The sequence below is a fragment of the Morone saxatilis genome, unplaced genomic scaffold (assembly GCF_004916995.1).
Source record: "Morone saxatilis isolate NCDOM2014 unplaced genomic scaffold, NCSU_SB_2.0 Contig16, whole genome shotgun sequence".
Lineage (NCBI taxonomy): Eukaryota > Metazoa > Chordata > Actinopteri > Moronidae > Morone > Morone saxatilis.
Window position 1 is genome coordinate 19668990 of NW_023339718.1, and position 25174 is coordinate 19694163.

General features: G+C 41.3%; 1 protein-coding gene across 4 annotated transcripts in view; it reads left to right on the forward strand.

Annotated features, from left to right (window-relative positions):
- The window catches only part of rusc2 (RUN and SH3 domain containing 2), a 39159-nt gene that overhangs the window by 10892 nt on the left and 3093 nt on the right, over positions 1 to 25174 (forward strand). The window contains exons 2-12 of one of the 4 annotated variants that reach the window (XM_035657743.1): positions 8846 to 10598; positions 11820 to 12384; positions 17355 to 18038; positions 19218 to 19409; positions 19709 to 19882; positions 21486 to 21562; positions 22348 to 22522; positions 22806 to 22911; positions 23417 to 23463; positions 23594 to 24665; positions 24820 to 24990. In XM_035657743.1, the coding sequence (XP_035513636.1) occupies positions 9030 to 10598; positions 11820 to 12384; positions 17355 to 18038; positions 19218 to 19409; positions 19709 to 19882; positions 21486 to 21562; positions 22348 to 22522; positions 22806 to 22911; positions 23417 to 23463; positions 23594 to 24665; positions 24820 to 24990 (4832 nt within the window). In that variant the 5' untranslated portion in view covers positions 8846 to 9029. The remainder of the gene's footprint in view (positions 1 to 8845; positions 10599 to 11819; positions 12385 to 17354; positions 18039 to 19217; positions 19410 to 19708; positions 19883 to 21485; positions 21563 to 22347; positions 22523 to 22805; positions 22912 to 23416; positions 23464 to 23593; positions 24666 to 24819; positions 24991 to 25174) is intronic. The other 3 variants (XM_035657744.1, XM_035657746.1, XM_035657745.1) reach the window with 3 other exon arrangements.

The window sequence follows — 25174 nt, forward strand, 5'->3', positions numbered from 1 at the left end:
AATAGCAGTGCAAAAAACAGTGTACGAAATATAAAAAAATATACAGTATTGTGTATATATGTATATATCGCTGCTACTGTGGCGATAAACTCTTAGGCTTGTTATCTATCTGTTAAAAGCCCACAAAAACAATATTGTGTTGTTGTATAGACGTGTTACAGACAAGACAGATTTTTAGAAGTAACCTTTAGAAGTAGTAATTTTTGTATAGGGTGATACCTTTTAAATTGTGTATTTTTAACCTGCAGTTGTGTCTGGTTTGACAAACTTTACTTGGCTGCTGTTGGTGGGAAATTTCCACCCTGAATACCCTCTTTTCTCCCCTACTTATTTGTCTAGATTTTTTGATATACTATATCTTCCTGGTTAGACATAGAATTCTTGCTTAACACACTGAGTTGTTGTAGTTTGAGCTGTATGCAGCGATGTGAGACAAACCCAACAGTCCCAACAGACCTTCAAGGTTGTTCGGTTTCAGTATTCCTCCTTTTTAGCTCTCTCACTCTTTTTGTCAGGCTTTATTTGGCCCTGCTGTGAGATGGTGAATGTGTGCAACAAACAAAAGTTCTTTTCATTCAGTTAGCAGCACACACACGCACACACATACAAAAGACTGAGCGTGTAACTCAACAACCAGACAGTGCCACTGGTGCAGGAGAAACAGAGACTGACTGAACAGAGGATACATGAAAAATGAGTTCACAGCGACAATCCTGAACAATCATCATCACTGAAAGTGTGGGCAGCCTAAATAAACAGGCAGCAAAATGTCATTACAGCATCAGAATAAAACAAGAATAGCAACAAGAAAACCAGAAAAGAGTATTCCTTCAAGAATGGCTGCACGTCCTCCAAGCCGGTTATTTTTGTTTAGACTTTTGCAAATCAAAAGACATCTACACATCTACATTAATACATAACTGTTTTTTAGATTTGTTTAGGTTAGTAACAGTTTAAACAGCATTTAAATGACTTTTTCTTCTTTTGCAAACAAGAAAACAAGGGTCACGTCTCACTGTATTTTGAAGATGGTAGAAAGTCCATATTATGGGATTGTAAAATTATGTTCTATTTTTTAACATTTAAAATTTTACTTCAGGATTATCTTTTGCATATGGATATTGTATTCTGAAAAACCCAGATGATATAACAATGATAGAACGGATCATTTATTACTTAATGCCTCACTCACATTCCCATACCCACCAGTTACAGTGACACCAACACGTACGTCACATTTAACTTGATGGAAACCAAATCTAGATCTAGATCTAACAGTCATATGAAATAGAGGGGTAATACTGTATGAATATTATTATGTAACATGCATGTATGTAGAATTTGATTAATTTGTTTCTAAGCAGTTGTAGCTGAAATGTTTGTGCTTAAGGTTTTGGTTAATAATGGAGAATGTTCTTACCACTGAAGAGATAATGGGTTTCATTGTGAATCATGATTAGAAAGGAGGAGTAGAAAGCTCCTGTATCAACCAACCATAAATAAATTATGTTAATTGTCTGCTACAGGTCAATAAAAATGTGACTTATTGCCCCTTTGTGTTTTGGAACCTAGCATCTATTTTGTCCTCTACGCAAAAAGGCTGTCTTCTTCCCTGTTGTATTGTACAAATAGCTACAAGATTGCATTCAATAAACATGAGTCGCTCTGTGAGTGTGGACTACATTCATCATCGTAATTGCCACCTCCTCTGGCTGTGTCGTCTGTCTCTGTCTGGCTAGGGTGCGCCTTCACTCGGATGCCCCCCTCCCGGACTCAGACTTATTCCTGGAAGTACAGCCCCGATGATATAAGAGGGAGGATGTCCTTTGTTACAGCTTTCCCCTCAGTTTGAGTTTCACAAATAGGTCAATTTCCCACCCTACTCTCCAAAATGATGACATACAGTAATGTGGAGGTTTCCAAAGAACCCATTAAGGATGTGTTTGTGGAGAAAAATAAAAAGATAATTGGCTCTTACAAGAACCCTCAATAAATCCCTGAGTATTGACATTGATAGAAAACCCTGGTGGTATTTCTCTCTTCTCCTTTACTGTTCTTCTCTCACTCTGTTATGTTTGAATAGCGAGCAACAGAAAAACCCAATCTGAAGCTTAACAAGACCAGGGAGGGAAGTCGGGTTAGAATATGTGCTCCTGTTTGTATCTGTGTTTATATTTTTTAAGTTTGCAACTGGGGCAAAAAAGACATAACTAACCTAAAATAAATCAGTACTGTAAGTTTTAATTATGCATTTTAGCTATTCCCAATCCAAAAGAGATCTCTCTCTGTCTGAGCCTATAGTGTGCATGGGGCAAGGCGAGCTGTCTCACACACGCAGACACACAGACGGCCTAGCTCATAGCTGTTTAGCTGTAAATATGGGTGCGTGATGGTCAGAGCATCCAGACACAGGAGCAGCATTAACCAAGTCCAATATTCATGCTTCTTGCAAACCTGAATAAAAGAAATTCAAAAAAATAAAATTAACAAGCATTTAAAAGGTGTATCACATCCAGAAATACATGAAAAAATAGTATGGGCAGGGAAAAAAGCTAGAAAGTGTCCAAGCAGGGGAAGGTATTGTAATCCTAGTCCACCAATCAAATTTTGAAAGGCCTAAAAGTAATAATAAGAACAGTTTTCAAAAATGTTCAGGCTTTCATACAGACAGAAATTGTGTTAGTAGTAAAGAATGAGATAAGCGATAGCAGCCAGTACTGATTGTATTTAAGCACTGGAACAAAAAAGCCTGTGACATGGGTAAAGACTAACACAGTTATCTCCTTTGCCTCTTACTGTTATCACCACACTGATTACCATGGTTACTTGAGTTTGTTTCTGATGTACTCATATTTTTCCTCTTTCTTATCTTTTTCCCCCTCTTCTTTTGGTTGTTTTCTCATAATTCCTCTCTCACAGCATGGCTCCCCCTGACTGGCTGGCGTTGTAGCTAGGGTTTCTGATGTTGCGTGGGAAATGAAATTTGATTGGCCAGGCTCAGCCTCTTTGTTCTTGTTAACCCGTTATCCAATCTGATCTGCTATAATCTGGTAACAACACAGATTTCGGTGGTGTTATTGTTGGCTTAAAGGGAGAGGAACATTGTCTGAATGTTAGAAGCCGGATCTACTCTGTAAAATGCTCTTTGTTGACTGGTGAACAACGTGAATTTTAAACTTTTCAGTCCTGAGCACAATTATTTGATTTTGGACACTAAATGTAGAGGAATGTTTAGATATTTTTGATCATTTTACGTGCATGTTCAGTATGAATGTCCCATTATTGAGCTGCATCCTCGGATAGTTTCTCAGGCTGTGGGGGAGCATAACGGCAGAGTCTATTCAATGGCCTATTCACAAGTTTCTCTGTTTCAGCTTCTGTGTGTGGACTTGAATACTTAAATAGCTTGGTAGCCTATATGCATATGTTCACTGTGTCACTCATGTAAGGGGCAGTGTTGAGTCCAGCATCACACAACGCTATATAACAGCTCTGATGAATGTATTATAAATATCACACAGAAGAGCTTGCATCATGCAATATTTCAATAAAACCGATATGGCCAAATGCAATATGCAAATCGCTTTAAGCTGCAGTTTTTTATAAAGGTAAAATGTGTGACAAAATAGCATAATAATAAATGAATCTGGTTCTGCAGAGATGCCCTGGTCTACAAACCAAACATGTTTGTTTGCTACAGACCCTAACAAATTTCACATCATCGTTTTAGGAGTCTTTTCAGTGACAATTCAATTTGTGATGCAAATGTGATCATTCCCACACTAATTGTGAATTATATCGCAGTATCTGTTGAAATAATTGCAATATTATGATTTCAACCCTAAATAAAATGAACCAGGCTGACCACAGATCATAAAAGCTATGAAATCTTATTAGGTTTGCACACCAAAGGGTCATCGGTCACAGGTTTCAACTATCTGCAAATAGTTTTTGTAAAAACAGGTACTTTCCCTGACCCAAAATCTAACAGCAGTTTCACTGAAATTGTTCTTGGCAGCCAACTAATGTCTTTGGACAATTGCAGTCCTACCCAATTAAGACATTAACTGTCTCACCTTACTGAGAACAGTGTCACGTAGGTACTTTTGGTACCAGCGAACACAGAGAAGACTCCATTATAGTGGAGGAGTTTAATTAGAGAGGTTAATCCAAATCCATTTAAATAGTTTTTCACTGATAGTCACCATGCTGCAAAAGAAAATCCAAGGTGTCTTTTGCATTGCATTCAGTTCTGATTTAGTGAGTTTCAAGTGAATGTCTGCTTTTTGTAGAAGTCCCACTTGGCACCGAATGAACTAAACTTACCTTCAGTACATTAGAGCTATTGTTTGGGAAGAAATCAAGTTTCGCACCTTCAGTGAATACAAGAAGTGGTGAAAAGGTGGTGTAAAGAACTAGACAGTACTGATCATTATGTCTTCCATGTAACATTCATGAAAACATCCAGGAGTATATTAATACTCTGTAGGTGGAAAACCGATAAAGAGGATTTCCACAGCTCCCACTCTAAGCACTTCCACTATACCTTTCCAAGCTTAAAATGATGGTGCACGGTATTGTGTTAAAAGTAAAGTTCCCTCTTGCCTGTACTCGGTAGTGTATGCTGCTCACCCGGAAAATCTTTGGCTGATCTGAGCCGCCTCTTCACAAAACCAAGATTAGACGGAGCTGTTGCTTTGTACTGACAGAGAATGGATGCACCATCTTTTTCTGCATGTGTGTGTGTGCTTGTGTGGTCTGACTTGCTGCGTTTCTCTATACAGGTATTTTGTCCTCAGCCGTCTTGCTTACCAGCCTCTGAACCAGAAAATAGAGGGCAAACAGTTTGATCCTCTGTGGAAAACACATTAACTTCAAAATCCCTCTGACCATGACTTTTGCTTTAATTTTGTCATTTATCATAAGGGTGTGTCAGAACTCTTTGTACAAGGATATCCACAAGAACAGTTAATGAAAAAGGGTTAGAGGTTACACAATATAAAGCCAAAGACAAAAGAAACCTCAGAAAGTTTTGCTAGTAGAATATGTTAACACCGACTGTCTGGTCTAAACACATCACACAAGCTAGCCTGCCTGACCCTGCAGCTAATCTCTTAAACCAATTTTAGTTTCCCTTGTCTGGTGTTAACATTGCCTGCACTCTTCATTGGAACCATTAAGCTAATCTTATTACTGTCACGTTCCACGGACAGGAACCATGAGACTGCAGATACTTTAAAGTTGTCTTGGTATAGATTGTTTCGGACTGAGCATTTATTGTAAATCTTAACATCTATGTATATGCTAGCTTTAATGAGCAAGGTGAATGCTATCAAATAGTCCGGTGCTGTTAACATCCTCGTAATGAGATATGTGAACCTATATGGAGCAAAATAACCTCCATAGATATAGCTTCTGTGTGTTGTTGACTTGTTTGACCTTTTTCTTCTTACTAACTGGTATTTATTCTGTTGAATTGTCCGTTATGTTTTACGCAACAGGACAATATTTAGAGGGACAACTCTGATATCGCTACTACTGGATTTGGCCTTTAATTGCAGTTGAAAGTGTTCCTCTTTGGTCTTATGTAACAAGATCAGTTCTGACTTCCTCCATGGCGTCAGGTTACTAAAGTAGTAGTAGTAGACTGTTTCTTTCCGTTACCACGTACCGATATACAAAATGCACTCACCTAAAGTAACCCTATAAAGTCATTAATAATAATATTAAACTTTATTTGTATAGCACCTTTCAAAACAAAGTTACAGGGTTCTTTACAATCAATGATAAGGTAAATCACAGTAAAAGGAATTTCAAGACTATAAATTATAGTTAGTACAAAAAAGAAAAAAAAAAGAAATGAAAAACAAAATAAGATAAAAATAACAGTCATGACATATTAGACGACTGGATGCAGTTAATGTTAATTCATTTTAAGCTTTAATTTAGGTCTGCTACTCCTGATTAGTTTAATTATTGATTCAACATCATTTATATATTCAATTACTAATTTTAGTGTAAAACATTTGAAAAATAAACGCAATTTCTCTGAAACCAAGAAAGCTTTAAATTGCTTGTTTTGTTTGACGTCAAATATATATTTAATTTACAATGATAACGAAAAAAACAGGAATTCCTCTGTCGGTTAGCAAAAGCCTTCTTAATGATTTTTAGCATTAAATGTTTATTTTTGACACTTCTATAGTTGTCATTCCCCCAAATCATTCTGGTCTCATCCATGATATGTCTGCTGTGATTCACATGTGTAGTGTAAGAGTAATACTGTATTTGAGCAGCAGGGCTTGGAGAAGTGGGCTTGTGTCTGGATAAATACCGACTCAAGGCTTAGACTGGAAAGGGGAAAATCTGTATGGTGAATAATAATTTAATAAGCTCTCCCAACCTTTAACAGCTATGATGAGGGTGCTATTGAACAAGACTCCCAGCTGTAACAATATGTGACAAATAAGGTAAAACATAATGGTTGCTTTCCCTCAATAATGAATCAAGTCAAAATACTAAAAGAAAGTCAGTCAGTATCTGTCAAAGTTCATATATGGACTTTATTTTTGCTTCTAGCAGCAGGAGGTTGTGGGCAGCCAGTTCCTTTGTTAAAAAGGTTGAGCTCCACTTCCTTCTAGGTGAAGCTGAGGCCTCCCTGACAGCTCATACCATTCCAGGCCTCTGTTTAAAAAGGTCATTTGTCAAGGCTGACATCTCAGCTATTACCCTGCTCCTGAGTCAACCTGTCTCATCATGCTAACATTTAGCTTTAGAGCTGCAGTCTCCGGCCTCAGCTGGCCTTTCTCTTATCTTTTATTGAGCCATAAAAATGATGCAGCAGTGCTCTAACTGTGCACCTGTTCGTAACTGTGCCCACAAAGATCTCGTCAGCAGTTTCATTCGTATATTATTATCCATGTGCATTTGTATTTGTACATCTCTATAATGTACTTTAACGTTACCTTTTGGCTTGGTTCTTGCTCTCATCTCCTGCTCATTTTTTAGTCCAAAATTTTTTCGTTCTTTCTTTCTTCAATCTGTAAATCTTGGCACCCACTTTTCTTTCTCTCCACTAACAACAAGATTTAAAAACCAAACTTTTGAAATTAGCTTTTTCCGACCTACTGTCAGAGATTATGTTTTACTAAGCAGGTATAATAGAGGGATTACTTTAAGTCTTAGTTAGTACTCATCTGGTCCAGGTCATGATCCGGTGAACAGGCGATTTAAAGCAAACTTTCATTCCTAATCCAGCTCATATTGTACCTTCTAATGCTTAACTGGAGAAAATTAAAGACATTGGCAGGGTTGAATAAACTTACACAAGCTAAATTTGATTAACCTGAGTCTGACAAGATGGCCAATAGACAGTGAGGCTGCAGTAACCTTGGCAACAGAAATATCCATGCATCTAAAAACAGTTGTACTGAGAAACGATGGTGAAAGGTGGTTCAAGTGGAAAAAAATAATTTCCACATTAATTTGAGATTATAGCAAAATACCCATAAACAAATGGGCAAAATTATCAGCACCTCCCAGCCGTTAAACTGCATTTAATACTGTGCGATGTCCAACATTGTCTACTGCAAAACAAAGCTGCAAGAGTTTCGTGTAATTTTAGATAAGGGAGGGAGTGAAAGGCTGATGGGAAAAATGACTTTCAGTGTGTTTATCTTCTACAGCTAGTCACATAAGAAAACTGTTGACATGACAATTCAGAAAGCATCATGAAAATGAGGTCTCAACTATAAGAAACACAAGTACTAAATAATACCACTGACATGAGATAGAAGCTCTTGTTTTCATATTGTATATTGGCATCTGAAACCACTACAGGTAACTCCTGTAACCTTGTGGAATAAAGTTTCATCAGTGTAAAACTTAATAACCTGCAATTGAAAGAAGACAGACTCTATGTATGCCAGTGTGTGATTATCTGCAACCAAGTGTACTGTCAATGTCTATGAATTTGATAGCACGGTGCTAAAACTGTTCCATAATTTTAAATCAGCTATTTAAAATAAACTATGATCAGCAAATACCTTATTAGCCTAACAGAGTGTGAATCTTAAGGCAGAGAGATTTTGATTGTAGGGTTTTATGGATGTATCTTTATTTACAGCGACAGTTTATAGCCACGGAAACAGTTGTTGTGTGAATCGGCCGATTTAGGGTGTAGTGTACGAATGGGGATGAGATCATAGCCTTGTTTAAGAGTCAGCTGCTTGGTGTGTGTGTGTGTGTGTGTGTGTGTATGTGGATGTCACTGTTTCCACTTCACATGGTGCTGACTCACCCTGTTTAGTGTACAAATGAGACTAGAATGATAGAGTTCTGTACTGTTACTGGAGCTGTTTTAGATTATGCTTAAGCTTATTTTATGATGCTTTTGGTGCATAAATAAGCCTCTATTGATAATAACCATTCTTTTTTTAAATTTCCTTAAACTTTACGGTACAATACCAAGTCACTGGAGTACCAAATGTTTTTGGGCCTTAAATACATTGTATATGTGAACTTGACTTTATATCTCTTGTCAAAAGGCAAAAAACACAAAAAAATAAAGAGAAACACAAAAAGTTAATGAGATGTCAAGGATAAAAGGACACTTGGCATTGTTTATTTGTCTCACGAACATTTTGGAATGAAGAAATTAACTGGTATCATCTTATTGATTGCTCTCTCACTCTGTTTCCTTGACTCTCTGTACATGGTTTTTATGATCATGTACATGATTTTCATGATCATGTACCCTGCATGTGTGTGTGTGCTTCAGTGCTTGTATTTGCCTGGTCCAATAACATCTTTCCCCTCTCTCTCTCTCTCTGTTCGTATTTTCCAGATGTACCACTCTGACCACAGTGTTGACTTCCCCGACCTCTCCTTCCAAATCCCTGGCAGCCCTGCAGAGCTAGACCCAGCAAGCAGAGTGTGAACACAACCCTGAACACAACACACATCTACCTTCCCCTTCACCCACACAGGGCCTCCCTCTGCTCCAGTCCCAACCTCCCTCCTCCTGGACCATGGACAGCCCTCCTAAGCTGTCAGGCGAGACCCTGATTGTGCATCATATCCCACTGGTACACTGCCAGGTGTCAGGTGGGCGGCAGGGTGGCTGCGGAGCCTCACTAAAAAGAAGCAACCCATTTAGCCCACCAGAGAACCTAGGTTTGAGTCGCACCACTTCCCTACCAGAGAGGGACGTCCTTCAGAGAGAGGCTCTGGTCTATAGCAGCCTGATCCAGACCTCTGGCAGCACCTGGTCCTCCCACAACGGAGGAAAAGAGAGGAAGGGCGGCGGGAGAGGAGGCAGCACAGCAAGCGATGATTCATCGTTTACCTCCAGCAATTCAGAGGACCAGCTGATAACAGCTCACACATTACCCAGAGCCAAACCTAGGAACAGGAATCCGTTGCGTCATAATCCCTTCCTTCTGAATACCGAAGATGACGAGGATGAAGAAGAGGAGGATGGTGACAATCTCAGCGGTTACCTTGAAGACTCCTCTTTTCATCTCCACAGTACCACTAACTCTGCCATAGATGATGCGATAGCTTCTTTCCACTTACATGACCTTGGCTTTGCTTCTGAGCCGTTTGTTTTGCACAGCTCAGTGGGTGGAAGCGGTCGGGAGTCCCTGAGGGGCATAGCCTCGGATCTGTCCAACCACCTGGAGAACCTGGACATTCTAGGACTGGACAGCCAGCGGCGCCACGGCAGCAGCTGTTCCAACATATCCATGGATTGTGGAGAGCATGACTGGGGCGATGACGATGAAGAAGATGAAGATCATCCTATGAGGTGTGGGCGAAGCAGCAAGACAGGTTCATACTCCTCTAGCTCCTCCACACAGCACTGCTCCTGCTGTACACTCTCCCAGAACTACCCGCAGCACTTCCCTGAAGCCTTCCCAGAGCCTTTCTCAGAGTGCCAGCAAGGCTACGGCAGCGACTCCTCTTGCAACAGCTCGGATGGCGTGCTCGTAAACTTCAGCGCCATTTACAACAAGATGAACAACGGTGTCCCGGAGAAACCACCAGTCTCTGGGCACACCAACCTTAACAGCTCCACTGACCACTCCTGCACCTCATCTGTTTCTGATCCACCAGGAAACCAGCGAGACTCAACCAGAGGGGCTTTCTATTTGGACCTTCACACCTCCCCAACTGAACCTCCTTCATCACAGCAACAGCCCTCCTGCCTTGGCAGCACATTCCCTCTCATCCGTGAACCACTCCTGTCCACCTCCTCCACCTGCTCCTGTGCGGTGGAGCATCAGGGGGCTCTTGACCTTGACGCCAACTGCAACTCTTACCACCCTCCACATTCTGGGTCGTCCGGAGACCTTGTGTCTTGTCTGCAGAGTCAGGCGCGCCTGGTTGTCGCCACCCAGAACTACTACAAGCTGGTCACCTGTGACCTTTCGTCCCAGTCGTCCCCAAGTCCCGCAGGCTCCTCAGTCAACAGCTGCTCCGATGAGCACAGCAAAGGCAGCCCCACCCCGACCCAGCCCAGCGAGTACTTCCTGTTCAGGCAGCGAGCTGATGAGGAGGGCGTGGAAGAAGAAGACGAAGATGGAGAGTCATCTAGGGTTAGTAGAGAAGCCTAACTCTATTAAAATAAGCAGGATACTTGAATTTCACAGAGGTTAATGAAATGGCTGTATGGACAGGTTCACCATACATATTTGTTTAAACCAAGTTAGACATGCAGCCAGGTTGATCATATATTTTTTGTTTGGCTGCCTGTGTTTATACAAAGGTTAAATAAGTACCAGTTTGCTATTGGTACCAAAACTCAGGTATTAAAAAAATACTAATAATTGTTCCACAGATATATCACAACAAACTCATCACACTTTTAAAACAAAAACCCCATCACTTTTCATATTGTTGGAATGCCTGATGACATAGTAGAGATATATGAATAAAAGAAATGTTTTCACTAGTCTTAGAGTTTAAATAAATCTGTACTACCTGTCTTATTTACCAGCCGTACCTTTACTTGGTTCTTGGGATTACACTTCTTTCCTTTTGTGGTCTCTCTGGTTATTAGTTAGCTTATAATGTTAGTTAGCTTACAGTATGCTTCTTTAGGTGCAGTTATTCTGCGTGTAAAACAGTGATAGCTAACTGCATTTGTTATAAGGTAGAACCGATGATTACAGATTTAAAGAATCCAGATCATTACATAATCCAAACAAATGACAAAAAGAAATTGAAACATTTAACATTTTCTCTGACTCTTTGATTTTTTCTCCAGTTCTTCAGTATCTTGGAAAACACAGCTTGCCGCCGGTGGTATGCATAATTAATCAAGTTTAGGCAGTGAATTTAGATTTACACCAAGAAGTACTTAGTTTAGCGAGTATTTAGAAATACTGTCAGAGTATAAATAAGGCAAGGAAAATGGAATGAATCAAAATAGAAAGCATAGATAAAGGTGATATGGGAAAATTACAGTCCAAAAGTAAGGGAACAATAAATAGCAACTACATAGTACGTTAATTTAACTGAAGGCCCTATGACAATGGCAGTAACCCTGGACTTCAGATAGGCGTGACACTGGTATTAGTCAGGCACTGGCTCAATTTAGATCGCAGGCACTGTCTAGGGTTATCTGATATCATGTCCGATGATTATTTTAGCAGTCAGAGCTTAACACTATTACTGTCAGTCAGTAAACTTGCCACTGTGCCAGAGGAAACCTGGCTTGAAGGCAGTTGAGGTATTTGGTTTGCTGTCCTAAAGATTTTAAGTCACTTGACCACCAAACCTTTCTCTTCTTTCTTTCCTTATTTATCTTCATCCAGCGAGATTATAAAGATGAAGAGGAAGAAGAGGAGGAGAAGAAGAAGAATCAGCACGCAACCAGTGGGACTGAAGCTGCTCCTGTGATTGAAGGCCAGGTGTATGTCAACATCTCCCCTCCCGTGGCGGGCCGGGGTGGTATCGGAGGTGGAGGCCCCTCGGGAAGCCGCCCCCGCTCTCGCAGCTACGACCGCAACCTGGACAAGTCTCCATCTCCTCGGCTCGGATCTCTGGAGCGTATGTTGAGCTGCCCCGTCCGGCTCAGCGAGAGCGCCACCCCGGCCCAGGCTCCTCCTCCACGGGTCACCTCCTTCGCAGAGATTGCGAGAAGCAAGCGGAGAAACGGAGGCACAGGGGGGTCGCCATCATCGAAAGCAGCCCCAGACCCATTCTCCTCCACTTACTCCTCCCACTCTCACTCCTCGGTGGATTTCTCTCCAATCCCAGAGCAGCGCGTGGAGATTGACAGTCAAAGCCTGTCACCTGTACCCTTTACCAGATGTTATAGTCAGGGCAGCATTGAGCGACACCTGGAGGGGGCGAGGGAGACCAGGGCCAAGGCTGAAGGTATGTCACCTCTTACTATATTAATTTATTTTGTGCACATTAAAAAACATTACTGTCAACTATTGCCTATTTACATATCCAGCAAAATCACAGCCACATTAGCATAGCATCTGGAGTGAAACATTAACCAGTATTCACTCTTCTTTTAGCCCTGGTTTGGTCAGCTCCTGAGTAAAAATATGTGGCTCTTTAGCTGCTGGCTGTAAAATCAAAACAACAAGCTAATAGATGCTAAAAAGCTCTAAAAAGGTGTGTTTGTTCACATTTGGGACAATGTCTATGCTGTATGCGTCTTATGTGTGTATGATATGTGTATGGTTTTATTTGATTCTGTATGTTTAGACCATTTTTGGGCAAGCATGTATAGATGTGCTCCGAACAGAGTGACGCAGAGTGTGTATCCTCAGCTTTAGAGGCGAATGGAGGGTTGATGTGGGCCAAACGTGTTCTGAATAACAATCAGGTGAGAGAGGAGATAAAGGTGCAGAGAAACCCCCGAATGAGCTCTACATCAGCATACTGAGCTGTGTGCGGGTCTGCTGTGTTTGTGCGTGTGGCTGTGTGTTTGCATATCTGTGTTTGTGCGTGTGTCATTCTGATCCAGAGAGCCTGTAGGCCTGACTCGTCCCAAAAACGAGGGAAGGTCAGAGAAAGTTACAGAAGCTTCTTCATGCTGATGGGAAAAAATGGTGTCACCTCTCTTTCTCCGCAGAACATTTACTTGCTCTCCTGTTATTGAAAGGTGCTGTGACTTTCATCATGTTTCTGGTTTATTCAAATGGTGACGAGAAGTGATGAACTTCTACAGACTCAGGTTGTTGGTTAACAAACCAGTGAGTCGCTGAAATCTTGCATGACACGCATACTCTTTAGCTTTTTCTTGTTTCCCAAAATGAAGAAAATGTGAAACTCAGCAGCTAACAATGTCAAATGGAGCATAGGGATGGCAGCTGCTGCCAGTGTTATCAAAGATTGTTTGTATTGTATTGAGTACTTTTATTCATGCAAATGTATTAAGGACGTTATTGATTGTTGTTAAAATGCTACATATAGCGCCTTTGAAATATTCAGCAGAGTCAGCGAGTGGCAGCAGAATAGCACTCAGTCAACAAAGGAAGATATCTTGCCTCCTCATCCTGTTGTGCTGTTCTGTAGCTGAGCCTGACTTCTGACCTCTCTGCAGAGGGAGACAAAAGAGAGACAAAATTTCCTAAAGGGATACATTTATTGTTATAATCGTAGAATCAAACTAGCTGTGGAACACTGTGGGAGCCTCCTGGAAAAAAATGCTGCGGAAGAAGTGATGCGTATTAGATTTTCAGTGTATTTGGAATAAATAGAACAATTTCTCTGTATAGTAAAATCATTAAAAGAATAGTTATGAGATGCCATATATTAATCTTACACTTGAGCATGTATTTTAGGGAACTCAGTGGCCAAAATAAAGATCAAGAATCAATGGAAAAATACGTCCCAGACCCTTCATCAAGGCTTCAGAACCTGATGAAGGCTGTCTATGTGTCTATCATATAATCTATTTAATTAAACCATGAAATAGTTTATCACTGACAATGACAGTGCAGAATCATTTATCTGAAAAGACTTTTTGCATTCACAGACACTACCATCACCTTAGGAAACTGAGTTGCAGCTGCCTGCTATGCGTGTCTGGTTAGATAAACACACACATACACACACACACACACACAAACAGCGAGTGCTTGGAATTCCACTGAAATAAAACCAGAGACAGTTAAGAGTGTGTGTTCCAGCAGAGGACTGTCCCAGGAATCTCCAGCTGTCCTCCTTCACAGTTTTATATGGACTGGAGCTGGACCAAAGTCATTTTAGAAACATTTGAAGAAAAATAATCTCATTATACAAATTTATTGTGACGTTACTATGATGGTGTTTAATTAACAATGGACTCCTGCTTAGTTTCTTCAGCTAATTATTTTGACAAAAAAACTTAAAGATTTAAATCAGCTTTGTCACTTTGTGTCAGCCCACCATTTTGTTTACACCTAAAAAGGGAACACGTATTAGTGTTCATTTGTTAGTTTCTGGACAGATCCCGACCCCAGAAATAGGTCTTAAAGAGGTCTTTGCATGTGGTAGTACACTTTCATTTTAAACTTTTAAACTGATTTCTCCTTAAAAATGCATCACACCAGCTTTATTCAAAATGAACCATCCTGCCCTCTGGTTACCATTACCAGCCTCCACAAGTATAAACAAACAATGTTCTGCTTCATTTACACTGAATTTGTTTGCTATATATTGGAATAGTTGTTTTGTTCTCGTCCAAGTTCATATTATGAATGTCAGTTTTGTAACTCAAGCTTTGAATGAGCATGGTATAGGCAATATGGTCTATATATACATCAGTACGGAGGAATGTACGTACACATTCCAAGGTGGCCTCTGCCCAAATCTTGTGAATAAACTCTGTAAATGTACCTTTTCCATCCTGCAGATAATAAACTTCCAAGCCAAGTAAATAAATACATTTGAAATCCAATAATCAAATACCTACATACATTATCATCAAAAATGGAAAATTCAAATTTAAATGTGCAAATATGCAAACCTCTGATCTCATACTGAAATCAAAACCTATTTGATTGCCACAAATTATCAACATTAATGCAGACCCGATGTCAGTACTCACCAACCTCATATGCTATGTACACCTACAGTCAAACAATCAGACCAGGGATATTATCAAACTATTATTATTATTAGAGCAGAAATGGTAGCTAAATTAGCTCAATTAGTCTACAGATTAAAAAGAGAGAATTACTGAAAATGTGTTGGTACAATAATTGTTATTTTATAAGCACGAAATGTTAAAGAATCACTGGTTCTAGCTTTTCATGTGTGAATATTTGCTTTTTTGTGAATATCAAATGTCTTGTTTGGAGAAAACAAGACATTTGAAGACATCTGAGAAATTGTAGCATTTTTTAGACCAAACAATAAATCCATTAATCAAGTAAATAATCTGCACATTAATTGATAATGAAAATTAGTGTTAGTTGATGGTCTAATTCAAGATTTTCAAACAAGGAAAAAACAACAATGTAATATAATATACAATATACATATAACAGATACATTACAGTTGCCTATGTGCTGACTGTACAGGTTTATCTTTCCATAGTCCACCAGTCCAGGTGCTAGAACAAAAGAGCACTTCCCCTCCTGCTTTAAGCTGTTCAATTGGGGCTTGTTAGTTGTCTGTGGCAGTGAGGCAGAGGAAACAACGGTGAGATGGAAGGCAGGGGGGCGATTGATAAAGTGATTTGAGAAAATAGGTCATTCCACAGAACGAGGTGTGTCTTTCACATGCCTCAAAAATATCCTCTAACAATGTATCCATGCAGACAATGATGACATAAGATTCTAATGAGAAGCTGTGCAGCATCTCGGTACATATATTATTCATCAGATCAACTTCACTTGAGTCAGCTGCGTTGTTTCACCGCAGCCTACAGGCCTCTTTTAAAGCCTTTGGGAAGCAGCTCGCTCGCTAATGATGCTAACATGAAGTGCTGAGCTGCAAAGGAAAAGCCTCGGCCATCTAATGGATTCATCTCTGAAAGATGTAGAGGAGCTAAAGAGAAGAGAAAGAGAGGAGGCAGGAGATAAGCAGATGGAAAAGGGAAAGAGGAGAGGTGGTTGAGGAGAGAAAAAGAGATGGAGAGGAAGAGCAAAAGGAAAAAAAAATGGCAGTTAGAGGGATGACGGAGCAGATATAGGAGGGAGTGTTTCGATCCTCCATCCCCAGTGGGAGATCTGGCCTGCTGCTGGGTGTGTAGCGGTCCTCCCTCCTCCCTCCTTCTTCATCTTTCTCCAGCAGCTCAATGCCGCCCTCTGGGGTTGAGAGACTTCGCTGCACGCAGCTCAGGTGGCATTGGTGGGCCGGGCTTAAAGTGACAAACAGCTTGCGCAACACCGTTGACGTCACACACTCCTCTTTCTGTCATACACTGCACTGGATCTAGGAACACACTCACAGAAAAACACACAGATACTGATTCAGTGGCAGAGAAGAAGTGCAGAAAAAGGCTTCTCGTGGTGCCTCTCCTGACGCAGTGCCTTCAGGTTTAGTCTATGTGTGTGTCTTTGTGAGTCTCTCTGAATATGTTTTTGTACGTGTGTGTGTGTGTGCACGAGCGCACACGTGAGCCTGTCAGAGCAATGTCCAACAGTGGCATGGTTGTCTGTGATAAGGGCTGTTGTCGAGTTTTGTGACTCATGACTGGGCAGTTTTCTGTTAGGAAGGGCATTTTTATGTTTGGTTTCACTTCTAATAGTTCTAACACTTATACAGATTAGTACCATAAGGATTAGTAGATTAATCAATTAGTCGATCAACGGAACTAATCATAATTATTCCGTTGTTTATTAACTGGTTCCTGCTTCAGAAATGTGAGCATTTCACTGTTGGCTGGAAGTAAGCAATTTATAGCTGTCAACTTGGATTTTTGAAAATTGTGGTGGGCCTTTTTAACAAATTTGATTATTTACTGATGTTATAGTCACTAAATAATTGCTTGACTAATCAAAAAGTGAATTATTTATTCGTTGTATGCCTAAATTAAAGCCTGAACTTTAATCTTACATTGTTTGCAATCCTCTCCTGTGGCAAACATTGCAAGTTTATTAGGTACACATTTCTGCATATTCAATAGAACAGACCTGCAATAAATCCTCTATTCATGAAGGTTATAATGTTCAGTTTTGGTAAAGAGAGCTATTGAATCAACTTAAGGGTCATTTTCAGGCTGTAGTTTGTGGTGCTGTTGAATTGTATTATGTTATATATGGGTGTTTCTAATATAGTATCATAATGAAGTTGCCTCGATTGCCTCTATTCTACATATTTCTTAGTTTTTTCCCTTTTACTCTCCATTTGACTCCTCCATCCTTTCTCCATCCCTGCCATTCTTCTTATGCTTAACCAGGTGGTCTCTCGAGTTCCTCAGACAGCCGCCCGGCGGTGGTCCGCTACAGGAAGGACCAGCGGCCCACCACCCTCCCCATCCAGCCCTTCACATTCCACCACCAGTTCGCCTCCAAACCCCCGCAGCCCAAGCCTCTGCTGCCCCTGCTCACAGGCTACCACTCTGGGATGCAGGCCCGCTCCAGCTCGGGCTCTGGTTCTGACTCGGGAGGTCCGGTGGGGGAGGACAGTGAAGATGCAACTGAAAATGTGCACGGGTACCAGGGGACTGCAGCAGCCCCTCCTCCTGGCTCAGTTCGACCTTCGCCTCTTGGGAGCTACTCCCCGGTTCGGCTCCAGGGGGCGACCAGCTCTGGGACCTGCTCCACGTGCACCCCAAGCCCTCAGCCACCACACAGCCTCTCCTGCCCGCTTTCAGCAGGCCTTGGCCCCCTGCACACCCCACCGACAGGAAAGCAGGGAGGGGGTTCAGTGCCATTACCATCTACACCTCCACCTCCATCCCTGGGGGCAAAGAGAGGAACGGTGCCACCAATGTTGCCAGCGGTGCAGGGACACTGTTTCCATCGTGGAGGTCTGGCCAGTTTACCAGCACTCCCCAGTGACACACTGAGCCCGCTGGGCTGTCTGGACTCTGGAAATTACATGGAAGGAAGCAAAGGACCCGGAGCCAGGACACATAATGGTAGGTTCCAGAAGAATTATCTTGTGTCCTTCGTGTTCATGTTGTTCTCACCAGAAAATGCTGCTGCTCCTGAAGGAAATAAAGGTTGGAATCTTAAAATGTATACAAAAGCAAACTTCAGGCACTTGAATAAAGGATCAGCAATAATATAGAAGTTAAGATAAGCCTGTATTAGTTACATGGCTTGATCGTAAGATAATTCAAAAGTACAACAAGTTTCAACGTACTTGTAGGTCTTCGTCAGGGTTATAAACTGTTTTGAGGTTTGCTTGAAGTTTTGCTTTGTAAACACATAATGGTGGGGATTACTGAGCAAAAAACACATCAGTGTCAAAGCCAAGCTTTTAAAAATGTCAGAGCCCATGCAACCCTTTTGAAATTTTTGTTGTCTAGTCATTTGTTGTTCCTAAAGATGCAGTTGAAAATGCAAAACACATTCACAGTTTTGTAAAAGGCAATATGCATTGTGGTTGTCAATCCTATACCACAATATAAAATATGACCTGACAAGGTTCTACTTCAGATTTTTTATACTTTTTTTTTTAACTATAACTATGGTTATCTTTCCTTCTTTGTTCTCCTTTATCACTTCACTTTACATTTGCTTTCTTCTAACTATCAGTCCGTAGAATCAGTCAACAGGTTTACATTAAAAGGAACTAAAATGTAATTTAGTCAACTGATAGTCTTACATTGGTAAACCATCACAGGGAGGGTAGTTGTCTAATTTTAAATCACTTGTTGTTGTGCACGATATAAAGTTTCAACCCACAGAGAGCAGTGCAGCATTGATTCTGAATTGATTTACTTCAATTCATCCACACCTGCTTTCCACAAAAAATGAAACACAGAATCTTAATAATTATAGTGGTTCTCTGCTTTTATAAGACAACAGATTGCTAGGGGGTTCACTTATGTAATAGTGATTACATTCTGTGTAATTCAGTGTTGATGTACTCTTTAAAAGAAGCTAAGCTCTTCTACCTTCTTACTGTTTTTTTCTCTTTTTTTCTCTCCCTTCATGCATGGACTTAAATCTTCTACTGGCCTCCCTTCATCTTTTCCACTTACCCCTCTTTCTCTGCTTCTATCCTATATATTTATTTTATCTGTCTCCTCAATAATCCATCCATTAACTCGACCACCAACCCCTTGATCGACACCTCCCCTCCCCAACAGCACACCACCTCTCTCCCCAGGCTCTCAAGTGGAGGGAGTATCGTCGTCGAAACCCTCTGGGAATGGAGAGGGTCTCAGGGGGCCACACTGCCCGCCTGGACCCTGGAAGGGGTGGGGGACCGCGACCTGCCAGACGGAACGTGTTCGATTTCCCTTCAGCCCTATCCGGCCACACGCTGGGACGGCTCAATGGTGCACATCATTTTACAGACAGTGTTGGAACAAATGCAGGATTATAAAGAGATTTGAAAAATAGACCTAAAGTATTAATATTCTTCAAAGTCCAAAGAATTTATTATCTGAGGGTAAAGTCACTGATAAAAGACTGTCACAGGTTTCCTTCGAGAACAAATATGTTAGAGATTCACAAAGGTCTCACATACAGTTGCATAAGGATACCTCAAGGCTTCTCATGCTTTTAAAAGTGGTGGTGTGTGTTTATATGTGTGTCTGATCATCCAAGTGTGTGTGTGTGTGTGTGTGTGTCTCAGCAGTGGGTCAATCAGTTAAGCTCCAGCAGAGCTACAGCGACTACCTGCCGGACTACTTCTCCCTGACCGAGAAGCCTCCGGAGGAGTTCTGCCTCTCCCCCGATGCTTCAACTTCCTCCTCCTCCTGCTCTTCATCACAGTCCCACATCTCTGTGGACCTGACGCAGAAGAGAAGTGAGTCTCTGTGTATGTGTTTGTGTGTGTGTGTGTGCATGACGGACAGTGACAGTGGAAATCACTGGGAAGTCTCTAAATATTGAATTGCTGAATGCTAAACGACCAAATGTCTCACTGTGTGCTGCTCATTGCATTTGTTGATAGCTGTCTGTGAATACTGATCCAGTACTGATCCAAGTGCAGAAAACAAGTTCAAGCGTCCCATTTTCATACCAACAGAACAAGATAAATAAAGATTTAATAAGAACAAATCTAATTACATCACTTTGATGTTTCTGAGGCTTTCAGCCACAACTCATGTCCTTCCTCAGCAGAAGGAGTTGCTCCATTGCCATGGAGATAGATTTTCATCACATGACCTAAGAATGGAATTGTGGTCACATGATAGGAGATTATAAAGAGAGCTTTATAGTTATAATTAAAATGACCAGGAAACAATAGGGATAGGGAGTTAAATTGCAATACTAGTATGTGAAGATTGAAATCAGTGAGATTAAAAATTAATCGTAATATCAATTATTGTATAGGCAAGGAAAAGGAAATATGCACAGTTTATTCCATACCTTAGAAATAAAAAGGATTATATCATTTGATAAAGAAAATACAAGAGAAAATATATTTTGTGGATTTTTTGTGGCGAACTAAAGTTAGTCAAAATTTGTCTTCAATCTCATTTTGTTAACAAACTTGAAAAATCATGAGTGGAGTGTATCTTTACATCCATAATTCAGGAGATTTTGTAGCCTTTTTGGTGTTTTCTGTCTCTATTTACACCTCTGAATGTCTCATACCTTTCAATTCAAGCATCATACACCAACAGTAAATTATAAACCATTATAAGACCACAGTGACTACCTGAGCATAGACGTCCTGTTCTTGTCTCCATCTTAATTCAGGGAAACACTATTTTGTACTGTGAGGCAACAAAAGAATACTACTGAACCACAGACAGAATCAAATAACAATCTCCAATTACAATTTAGGGGATCACAATTCCTGAGAATGTGGTGTTATTGTCAGGGAGTACTGATGGTGTTGAAAGGTGGTTAAATCAAGTGCCCCTCACTGTATAAACGCTACTTGACAGTGAGGAGAGTAATTCAAGGCCTCTTGAAGCAGCAGGGTGTCGTATAATGGGCAGGGAGACCATCCTTCAGCTGGATCAACTGGTTTGACATCCTGTGTGGTTTACCATCTACACTGCTGAAGGGTACTTGAACAGGACTCAGAGGGACAGATTTACTGGGCCTTTTCCACCTTTGTTTCAAATACATTGTATCCCAGAGATGTTTTTATTTATCTAACAGATTCATAGCCAAGAAGCACAGTTTGGCTGTTTTCTGAGAAAGGCTGATGGGACAAATTCCTAGAAAGCAGTCCCAGCTGTTCATTGCACAAGTATTGCTGTTCCAGTAAATGAAACACTGAATCTATGCAGATTGCACGCACAAAGGCACAGAAAAATGTGTGCTAAATTTGGATCTAATGTGTCTCACGTCCCGGCAGAAGAGAGTAAAACAGGAAAACCAGTAGTTACAGGAAACCAAAAGGGATAATTGACTAACTCTTCCTTTATTCTTTTCTCCCCTAACTCTATCAGTTTTGGTGAAAGCCGTGAACACAGCAGTGGATTTGATTGTGGCGCACTTCGGCACCAGTCGAGATCCAGATGTAAAGGTATGAGTTTTTGGTGAATCATATTGATGACTGTAGTTAAAAAGAGGGCAGATTCTCCTGGCTGATTACCACTGCAGTGTAGAGTACAAGAGAACATCAAACCTTCCTGTTGGTAAATGACATTAGTTTCACATTAATCTGGCGCCATTTCACACATTCACCATTCGTCTGGGTTCAATTTATGCAACAGCAGTTATCAAGTTGTTTATTAATTGATAAAATGTGTATTTTTAAAAGGAGGTTTGCCATTCCCAGATGTGTAGTTTAAGAGCAAGCATAGTGTCAGTCACATCATGTTAGGGGCTTATATGCGTGTAAGTTTGTTTCAGGCACTTGTCTTCCCCATTATTTTTTTTTTTAATTATAAAGCGCATAAGCCATGGGACTAACACAACAAACATTTTTAGAAATTTAATTGGGCCCTTGTGATTTTCACTTTCTTCAGTCGCATCAGTCAGGAAGTCTGGCACAGAATGTGTTTATTTACACAGAGCTGATAACAGCTAGGCTGCAGATCAGTCTAATCCACAGAGTCAAAGGGCATTTATTGATTAAAGGCTAAAGCAAACAGATTATATATTTACTTTCTGTTTCTCTATTATGACTATATGCTCACAAGTTTAAAAAGAGTGAACTTATCTGCACAGAGAAAGGCAGTTTTGGCAAACATAGACCAGAAGGTTTGCATCATTCTGTATCTTTGACCCCACATCTTGCCTCCCAATTCCCTGATTGTTTCACTTTAATTTCCTTTATTCCCGAATGTTTCTCCGCAACCCTGCCAGGCTAAGCTGGGGAACAGCTGGGTGAGTCCCAACGTGGGTCACCTCATCCTGAAGTACCTGTGCCCAGCCCTGCATGAGGTGCTGCAGGACGGTCTGAAGGCCTACGTGCTGGACCTGATCATCGGACAGCGCCGTTGTCAGCCCTGGAGCCTGGTGGAGGCCTCCACACAGCTGGGTGAGAAAATATTGTCCTATTTTAGTGACAAACTGGTATGAATGCTGTATGTCTAAAGCNNNTGTTGTCCATACTTTTTATCTAAAAACCATATTTAGTCTACAAACCTGATTCAAAACATGATTTAGAAAAGTTGAACATGAGGTGACATATTTTTATATTGAGACAGATGTATCATATTTGCAGACTGATTATATCACAATTATATAATGAGAATGATATGAGGTTAGAGAACAATTAGGGTATACAATATGTAACATATTTATATGTTTGTCTCCATCAGGACCGTCCACACGTGTTCTCCACAGCCTATTCTCAAAGGTCAGCCAGTACTCTGAGCTCACAAGCCACAGCATGAGACTCAACGCCTTCATCTTTGGCCTGCTCAAGTGAGTCCTTTCATCCAGATATTCTTTACACCAATGTTTCTCATCCTAGGGGTCTGGGGTGTAAAGTGGCTATAATCGATATTTTTATAATAACAATGTACCAAATGACAATGTGAAAGTGGTCACTCATAATGATGGACCTAAGGAGAATTACTGTATCAGCTGAACCTGCAGCTTTATTCCAAGTTTCAGCTAACTGTTTAGCTGTCAATGTTGTGTTCACATCTTGTTTCCGCTGCCCCCAAGTGACCAAAAAATATGTTATGTCAAATTTTGAATACCAATACCAGTGATTTTTCAGAGCTGCTCACACCCATTTGAATAATTATTGACTGACTCATATTGTGTGTTTAAAAGGCATTTTGGTTTAGTCATGTTAGACTTTGTTTTACCTGCTCAAATACAATTTTACACCTTATGAATGATAGACTCAGGTGTTGAATGTAAGAAGGTTCTCCTGTAGGAGAGTGATGGTTTTTAAAATGTGATTCTCTTTATATTTCAGTCTAAAATCTTTGGAATTCTGGTTCAATCACCTCTACACACATGAAGGTAAGACTCGGTTGGTAATTCATCCATCTTCAAATACCCAGATAGTTATTTGATGTCCATATGTGCATACAGTCTTGCTTCTTCTGAATCTAGTGCTGATATTCTTCCTGTTTTATTTTACTTTTCTCAGATATCATAGCAGCACACTACAACCCATGGGGTTTCCTTCCCCTGTCGCAGGGGGCGTGTCAGCCGCTCTTTGAGGAGCTCCTCCTCCTGCTGCAGCCACTGTCGCTCCTCCCCTTCGACCTGGACCTGCTGTTTGAACCACATCTTCTTCAAAAGGGCCAGGAGCACCTCCGTCGCAAGGAGCAGCTGTGCTCTGCAGGCCAGAGTGTCGACCAATCAACACGCTCCACCTTCCAGCTCATGAGGGGATGGAGCACCACTGTAAGCGAAATGGTCAGAGACTCAGGTGCAGAGGGGGGGAAGAAAGAGAGGGCGATGCTGAGAAGAGAGGGAACATGGCCGCGGATGGAAGGGGTCGGGTCGAGAAGAGAGGGAGTGAATTCAAGGTTGAGGAAAGAGGCGGCCACACCTGAGAGCATTACAGCCGGGCCTGTTAGCAGACAGACAATGATGGAAGTGGGGTTTGCCAATCTCTGGAAGGAGAGGGGGATGGGTGGGCAGAGAGTGAAAGGCGTAGGACAAGAGAGCCAAGGAGAAGGTGAGGATGGACAGGAGGACAGGAGGAAGGATAAAGAGAAGGATATGGCGAACGAGGGGCGTCAGCGGCAAGAGAGACAGGCAGGCTGGTGGTACCAGCTCATGCAGTCCTCCCAGGTTTACATCGACCAATCCGCAGCAGGGTCAAAGTTTATTAAGACTGAGAAGAGGAAGAAGTCTTCAGAGAGGCGACATGGCCAGCTCCCGCCCACCAGAGAGGGAGTGGTGGAGGGGGCTGAGTCGAGCCAAGAAGGGGAGGGGTTCGGAAGCAGGAAAAGCAGCAGCAGCTCTAGCGGGGAGTCAGTTGGATCCAGGGGAAGGCCTTCATGGATGGGCAGCCCGCCAGAGTCCGTTGTCAACCAGGAGAAAGAGATAAAACCTCTGAAGGTTAAAGGGACTGGAGCCCAACCTGCAGCCCAAGAGGAGAGCCCGTCTCAGGGACAGAGTCTGCGCTGGGGCAGGCTCTTTGGATCCAGTGTTGGTTCTCCTTCGAGGGTGGAGGGAGCTGAGCAGAGGCCAAAAGCTCAAACAACCAGGTAAGTTAAAAGGAGAGAGAAGAGATATTTTATAACAAATACCTTCAAAAGACCAAAACCAACAATATGTTGATCTACTAACAAGTATGTATCCAGTAGCTTTTTATTTAGCTGTCAGTACAATCATTTTTTCCACACTGTTTTTCTTTCTCAGGCCACCATCAGGTTGGTTTGCTCTGGATAGGTCTGTTCTGGACCTCGTAGCACATACTATTGGAGCGGGGAGTGGGAAGAAGGCAGAGCCTCCAGCCACACCCACTCACACCCAAACCACACCTCCACCAAGGTCAACCCAACCAACTGAGGCCAAACAACAGTCTCCATGGTAAACAAATACTATACATTGTGTCCTGTTCTTTCAAAAAATCAGTTTGATACTTTAAAAATACAGCTATTAGAATATAAAAAAATAAAACAGCACAAATCATGCGTAGGGTCAAGAAATGGAATACAATATTAATTATATGTATTTCATTAGTGTTAGTGTATAATCACATGAAAATAAGAAT